Source organism: Myripristis murdjan, chromosome 23, assembly GCF_902150065.1.
Source record: "Myripristis murdjan chromosome 23, fMyrMur1.1, whole genome shotgun sequence".
NCBI classification, from domain to species: Eukaryota; Metazoa; Chordata; class Actinopteri; order Holocentriformes; family Holocentridae; genus Myripristis; species Myripristis murdjan.
In genome coordinates this window covers 25,747,400-25,755,103 of record NC_044002.1, presented here as the reverse complement: position 1 = coordinate 25,755,103, position 7,704 = coordinate 25,747,400, and the positions used below count along the sequence as shown (strand labels likewise).

At 42.6% G+C, this 7,704-nt stretch overlaps 1 protein-coding gene across 1 annotated transcript in view; it reads right to left on the bottom strand.

Annotated features, from left to right (window-relative positions):
* Nucleotides 1-1,385: 1,385 nt before the first annotated feature.
* ccdc3a (coiled-coil domain containing 3a) overlaps nucleotides 1,386-7,704 on the bottom strand; it is a 13,956-nt gene continuing 7,637 nt past the window's right edge. The window contains exon 3 of the mRNA XM_030046189.1: nucleotides 1,386-1,700. Within this exon, the coding sequence (XP_029902049.1) occupies nucleotides 1,401-1,700 (300 nt within the window). The 3' untranslated portion in view covers nucleotides 1,386-1,400. The remainder of the gene's footprint in view (nucleotides 1,701-7,704) is intronic.

Below are 7,704 nucleotides of genomic sequence, written 5' to 3'. Positions count from 1 at the left end.
AATATTCTGAAATTAAATCCATGAAATTTGTAGATTTACAAGAAAAAAAAAACTTTGATATTCTCTGAGAATATCACGGTAAATTTACAAGAAAAAAATCAGGAATTTATGAGAAAAAAAATTCTGAGATTCTGAGATTAAAAAGCAACAAATTTGTGAGAAAAAAATCAGAAATTCAGAAATTTAAGTTGTAAATTTACAAAAAAAAAAATGAGAATATAACTAACTCACTATAAGAAAACTATTTTTTCTCATAAATTCTCATAGAGTTTTTTTTCTCAGAATATCACCCCCCACCCCCCAACGGCCCTAATACGCCGTCATACACACAAAACAGGCGTGTGTGTGTGTGTGTAATATTCCGAGGAAAAAAACCTCAAAATTTATGAGATTAAAGTCATTAATTTATGAGAAAAAACTTGAATATTCTCTGAAATTAAAGTGGTAAATTTATGAGAAAAAAAACTCACAATTTTTTTCCTGTAAATTTAGAAAGTTAAATCTTGATCTTGTGATTTTTTCTCTCTGAGTATTTCTCTCCAAATCGACTCTCAGAAAATAATAATCCCGTCAGACCTGCAGCCACCGTCATGAGACGATGTTTCCACCCAGTGAGCGGCTGGTATTTACAGCAAATCTGATAGTGACTTAAACGCAGCATTTTACACAGATTACTGTAATTTTAAACTCTCTCTCTCTCTGACTCACATACAGCAAACACACTCTCTTACATTCACATATTAATTCTGTACCATGTTTCTGGTGATCACTCGACATTTTAATTTCCTCAACAGCAGATTACAGCCAGATTATCGCTCCAGGAACAGGAATAATCAAGGAAATTAGAGTTTAATTCTCTCTGAGGTGTTTTCTGTTTGGTTCTTTTGTCAGAGACACACAGAACATACAGTTTACTATCAGCAGAATTAAAAGTTTGTTCTTCTGTAGTTTTTTTTTGGTCCTTATTTGAGTAATCACATCCGCATGCAGACCACACAGCTGATTGGAGGAAGCTAAATTTTCTGTTATGATGTCGGATTTCTATGATGGCAAAACTTACATGACGCAAATAAAAAAAAAATGCACCTTATTTAAGTGTTTTCTCAGTATTTAAAGGTGTAATCTGCACAATCCTGTTTGAAATCAGTCTCCGTGTTTTGTTGCCGAACAGTCAATCAAACCGTGTGGGCGGGGCTTGTCGAAGGAGTTCCTGTAGGTGGCGCTTCTGTTGATTCCAAAACAGCAGACAGCAGAGATTATGAGCTAAATATAAGATGGATTACCGTCTCACTGATTGTGTATGAGGAGTGAGAGCCATAAAGATGCAGATTAGGATTTGAAGTGGGAGCTGATGTGTGAGAGGCCGCCCAGCAGCCCCTCCTCTTCCAGTCCAGGTGTGTTCAAAGTGCCGAGCCGCCGTAGCGAGCCGGCGGCGGCGGGGGCGGCGGCTCCTCCTGCAGTATGGCGTTGAGGTGATGCCCCGCCCGCCGCTCGGCCGCCCGCAGCCTCTCCTGCAGCTGCTGCGCCTCCTGCTGGGCGCGGCGCGTCGCTCGGCGGGCGCTCCGCAGCGAGCGCTTCGCCTTGCGGACGCGCTCCTTCAGCTGCCGGTTCCTCCGCTCGGCCGCCGCCAGACGCTCCTGCAGCGTCCGGCCGCGCTCCTCCTCCTCGAAGAGCGCCGCCTGGACCGAGGAGCACAGCAGCTGGGAGAGAGAGAGGGAGAGAGAGAGAGAGAGAGAGAGAGAGAGAGAGAGAGAGAGAGAGAGAGAGAGTCAGCTAACAAGTGCAACATAAAACAAAGGCCGTTTATAATATTTAAATGCTTTTTCTAAAGGAGACCGTACATTTTTTTCCATTTTGAACAATAACATTCAACTCTGAATTTTTTATTGGACATCACAGCGGTGCGTTCGTGCCACCGCAGGAAAAAACACACAGCCAGGGGAGGGGGGATAATATTAGATAATATAGAAAAAAAAGTCTTAATTTCCAGGATTGAAGTCGTAAATTTACAAGAAAAAAAACTCACAAATTAATGAGAAAAAAAAAAACGATAAAATTCAGAGATTATAAAGTCACAGATTTGCAAGAAAAAATTCAGAATTTCACAGATGATGAACAAACTAAAACACATGATAACGTATTAGGGCCAACATGAGGAGGGAAAAAATGACTTAGTAGAGGGAGGGGGCTGAATATTCTGAAAGAACTCTGAATTTCCAAGATTAAATTTGTAAATTTACAAGACAGAAACTTGGATATTAAAATATTATTAAAACGGTCAAGTTACAAGAAAAATATCAAGAATTTATGAGAAAAAAACTTGAAAACTATTGAATTTTTTTAAAAAAATAAATGTGTGAGTTTTCTCTCATAAATTGGCTTAAATCTCTGAAATTCTGACTTTTTTTTCTCTGAATATTACCCCTGACCCCCTGACCTCCCAATGACCCTAATACACCGTCATACACACAGCCCAGGTGTGTGTGTGTGTGTGTGTGTGTGTGTGTGTGTGTGTTTAAAACTCTCATTTTTCCAGATGAGAGTAAATCCCCAGTTGTCCCCTGGTCAGCTGGTATCGCAGTGTGTGTGTGTGTGTGTGTGTGTGTGTGTGTGTGTGTGTGTGTGTGTGTGTGTGTGTGAGTGAGTGAGAGTGAGACCCCCTGAGGAGCCTGACACCCTGCAGGACTTTGTCAAGTCAGAGGCCCTGATTTTCCATCTGATTGGTGAACAGAGCTGACCTCAACCTGTGTGTGTGTGTGTGTGTGTGTGTGTGTGTGTGTGTGTGTGTGAATATCTGACTAATATATCTTCAGTCATGTGTTTTCTTCTTCTGTATTATGTGGTTTTCACAAGGAAAAAAAGGAAAAATCTGTAAATAATTGCTGATAATTGCTAAAATGTTGCTTTTCTTCTTGAGGAATCACTTTCTTTATTTACTTATTTAATGTTTTTTAATCTTATTTTGTGCACATGTACATATATAAACTACTGTCATTTATGTTGTTTACCGCCTTTATCACATGCTTCTGAAGTGTCTTTGCTGCTTTGTGTCTTTTGTTTTCCTGTTTTAATCTTTAATCTTTCCTTTCCTTTTTCCTATTTCCTATTTTCTTTTTCCTGTTTTTTTTCCCCTAAATCCTTTCCTGTCCTTTAATCTTGATTTTACCTTCATGTTGTTTTTCTCTTTCTGTTGTTATTGTGCTTTACGGTGTCTGTCAAGTCACTTTGGAAACTCGGTTTTTAAAAGTGTAGAAATAAAGATTATTATTATTAAAATTAATCAAAACCAAACTGTGTGAATGAGCAGTTATTTAGTTTTTCAGCAAAATGATACAGGAACAGAAATCTCTGACTCAAACCGGTCATTTTTAACAGTGTGGACTCTTCATACAGGCTCACAGTGTGACACTAACACACACACACACACACACACACACACACTCACCACCTGTGAAAACATCCGGGTGTTACCTGCCTGCTGCTTAGCATCATCTGTACAAACAGTACTTAGAGGACATGTGAAGGCAAGCACACACACACACACACACACACACACACACACACACGTGCACATACAATGTCCTCAATGGCAAGTGCAGAAAAACATGAAAAGACTAAAAATTGAGGCATACACAGAAGGACACACACACACACACACACACACACACACACACAATGACCCATTCAGACTTAAAGGGCCATTCTGTTGGTTTTTTACACGTCTTTTCAAAGCAAATCAAGGACATCTAAGTTATTGAATACTGACCTGATTTCTTTGTTTTTACATTTTGAAAAGTTCAGGTGAAACTTTATTTTTTTTTTTTTTTTTTTTAAGTTTAGAGGTCTGGGCCATTTGAGCACAGCTTATATAACAGGTTTTTCTTTGGGGACTATTTTCTGGTGATGTTAATTTTTGCTGTGTGGGTCTGAGAGAACACCAGAGTGGAACAGAGCACCGATCTGCTGTCAACAAACTGTAAAAAAATAAATAATAATAATAATTTCCAGACTTTTTGAGATCAGCAGGAAACCAGATCCACATGACGGGTTGGATTTTTCTGTCCAACGGCACCTGAACGCAACGCGGCTTGGCCAGCTTCACTGTTTCCATGGAGACTGATCTGATCTGATCTGATGTGAGTTTACACGCCACGACGCTTTTAATCTGAATAAAACTTTTCATTGTCTGACCTGTGCAAAGTGGCGCCACCTGCTGGGAAGCGTCTAATCTGCTGGAAATACAAATATAATCTAAATATAATCCAGGCTGAGTGATGTTGTCGAGAGCTGGCGCCCCCATCAGGCCGTCCATAAGACTGCACAAACGAAACCCGGCTGCTGGTTTGGGCTTTTATTCTTGTAACAGGAAGCCTTCGGACGCCTCCAGCAGCTTTTTGATTTGCTCGGCGGTTCGCTGGATTACGGCCTCGTTCGTCTTTTCTAAAATCTCGTCTGAACAACAAACACGAGCGGAAAGAACAGATTTAATCCAGCCAGAGAGAAACCAGCAGATTAACAGATTACATGGTTATTAGCTGCTGATGTTTTCCTATTGAACAGATTATCAGATCATTCCCTGTGATCTCGGTCTCTAATGATCGATGTGGGCTTTTATTTTAATTATTAATTATCTGAAACGACCACTGACAGAACTGCAGCAGGCATTCTCGCTGTGGATTCATCAGCTCAGACAAGTTTCAGGCTGATTTTTCAGTCTCATGATGTTCATTTTGATTTTCATGAGTGAAAACAAAAAAAAAAAAATCACATTTAGACGTTTAAAAGAGTTTGGTTTGCTCTGTAAAGTGATGAGCGGTGATGTGGAGGTAAACGAGCTGCAACATGCAAAACATGACGGGGCTCCTTTAAAGCGCCTTACAGTCTCTGAGAGGTTGCACAGCTTAACTGTACCGCCGTGTGTGTGTGTGTGTGTGTGTGTGTGTGTGTGTGTGTGTGATAGAGAGAGCCTGAACGAATCATTTATTTTTGCAGATTCTGGTTTGTTATTTGAACATTTTTGCCTGCCTTCTTGTTTTCTTCTCTTTTCATGAAGAAACACTCAACAGAACAGAGAACAGAGAGAGAGAGAACAAAGAGAGGGAAGGAGAGAAAGAAAGTCGCTGTTGAGAAGAAAATAATCTCAAACAAAGTCGTGATTTCCAAACGATCAGGCGAAGCAGAGCATCTCCCGTTTGAGCTGCCAGCTGTTCCACTTTAACGAGGAAAACTGTTCCTGAACCACCTGAAGCCACTTCCTGTTTCCTCGGGCCGCTCCAGATGTTCCCAGCAGCCACTTCCTGTTTCCTCGGGCCGCTCCAGATGTTCCCAGCAGCCACTTCCTGTTTCCTCGGGCCGCTCCAGATGTTCCCAGCAGCTGCAGCGGAGCCTGGTACCAGAGAGGAACCGGCTCAGGATCTAAGACGCTCTCAGGGCACCGCTGATGGCCCTCTCCTGCTGCCCGGTGTCCACTCGGCTCATCTGGACTCTGTTTGGAGTCTGGGACAGTCCGCGGCCCCCTTGTGGTCAACTGAGAGAAAAAAATGTAATCTGTTCTGTCGGATTATGAATCTGTGCCGACGGGTTGGCACAATCTGGAATCTGAGAGTGGAGTTTACCAATCCACAGGACAGGATAGTATCTGCTAAAGTGAGACTCGCAAAACTTGTGTCATAGTTGATAATCTATCCATGTTAAAAAAAAAAAAGTCTTATGTGTATTAATATTGTTAACGTGCTGCCATTTTGACTTGGTCTTAATTTTTTATTTTTTAAAAAGTTCTGCAGGTCCTTGAGCACGTTCCAGGGGTTGTTGAGGAAGTTTCACGGGGTCCTTGAGACAGTCCATGGCTCCCAGCAGCTCAAGAGGAAGCTCCATGGGTCCTTGATGGTGTTCCAGGAGTATCTGAGGAGGTTCTTTAGGGGGTTCTGTGGGTTGATGAGAGCACAGGAATACTTAATGAGGTAGTGGTCTTTGAGGAGATTTTAGGGGTTCCTGAGGAGGTTTCAGGGATCTTTGAGGACATTCTGGTGGTCCAACAACCTCAAGTGGTTGAAGAGGAGGTTCCGTAGGTCTTTGAGGGCGTTCCAGGAGTCCTTGTCCTCGCAGAGGTTCACATGGTTCTTCAGGAGACTGCAGGGGGTCTTGGAGGAAACTCTTGAAGAGGTTCGAAGGGTCTTTGTAGATATTTGAGTGAATTTTGAGAGGCGTTCCAGGTGTATTAAAAGAAGGCCAAAGGGTTCTAAGGGGGTTCCAAAGGACCTTAAGGGGGTTCCAGGGCTCCGAAAAAGATTCCACAAGTTCTTGAGGAGGTTCTAGTGGTGTCTGCAGGACTTGAAGGAACAACTTGACTTCACCACCACCATCCCGATTTTAGTACAAATACTTTCTACACCTATGTAATTATACTGTGTGTGTGTGTGTGTGTGTGTGTGTGTACCCGGCTGTCCTCCTGAGCAGCGTCTGGCTGCAGATGGAGAACTGGAAGAGGCTGGAGAAAAAAAAAAAAAAACACTTGTGTGCGGCTCTGGTGGAGAACGGGGGTAAAAGAGGAGTTTCTATGCGAGTCCACTCAATTTTACTGCTTGAAGATGTAACTAGTATCGTCCTGGATGTCTCCTAGGCCAGGCCGCTGTCCGCTGACTTGGGGGGAATAAACCTTTAAGTCGGCGGTGGCTCACCCCCGCCGGCCGGCCTCAGGCGCTGTGCTCCCTGATGACAGGAGGCTCTGAGCTGGAGGTAATTGAAGGCTTCAGAGGAGGAGGAGGAGGAGGAGGAGGAAGCGTCTCGTCTGGTTCCCACCACCTCGCCAAAGCTGTTTGTCTTTGACTGAACTTTAACTTGAGCACCTGAAGGCGTCGTGAATCCTCAGAGACCAATCACAACGCAGCACAAGACATCTGAGGCTGTGCTGGTCAAACCGAGAAGAGCCAAGAGCGGATCCTCCAGACAAGAGACGGGAAAAGTTACCATCAGCAGGTCTTGGGGTGGTGGGACCAACAGTGACGCCCACGGCGCCCCCTGTTGGCCACATTTTCACTCCTGCATGAAGGCTGAGGCTCCACAGATCGGCCTGTCGCTGTCTGGCTCATCAGCAAAATCACTGACCTGACAGCCGAGAAGAAGAGCAGAGAGGATCTTTGATCAGAAATGCTGTCACACCTTCCCAGTTTGGTGATCAGAGGCTGCGAGCAAAACACTCCTGACTGCTGATCTGTTCTTTTCTGGGTTGAGTCGGTTTCTTTCTGATGCATAAAGAGGAACATCGTCATTACTGCTGTGCACAACATGACTGATGAGGGTCAGACCCACATGTTCAGCTCTCAAACTCTTTATAATGTTGTGGCTCGTTTAGTCCACAGCGTCTCCATGTCTCGTCCAATCCCGTGAAACCGTCTCCTGGCCAATCAAAGGGACTGTACAGCAGGAGGCGCTGTTACTCAGTGAAAGACAAGCAAAGAAAAAGAAAAACACCAAAGATGTGTTCAAGATAAATTCTTATTTGTTCAAAATAATCATTTCATCTGTCATCCAGTCAAACAGCTGCATTTTTATTTTATTTAATTTTATTTAATTTTATTTTGTTTTATCTCATTTGATTCTTTTATTTGTGAGTAGGCATGTATTTATTTATTTTATATATTTTTAAAAATTGATTTATCTATTATTTTATTTGGTTTATTTATCTTTATTTGTTTATTTATTTAT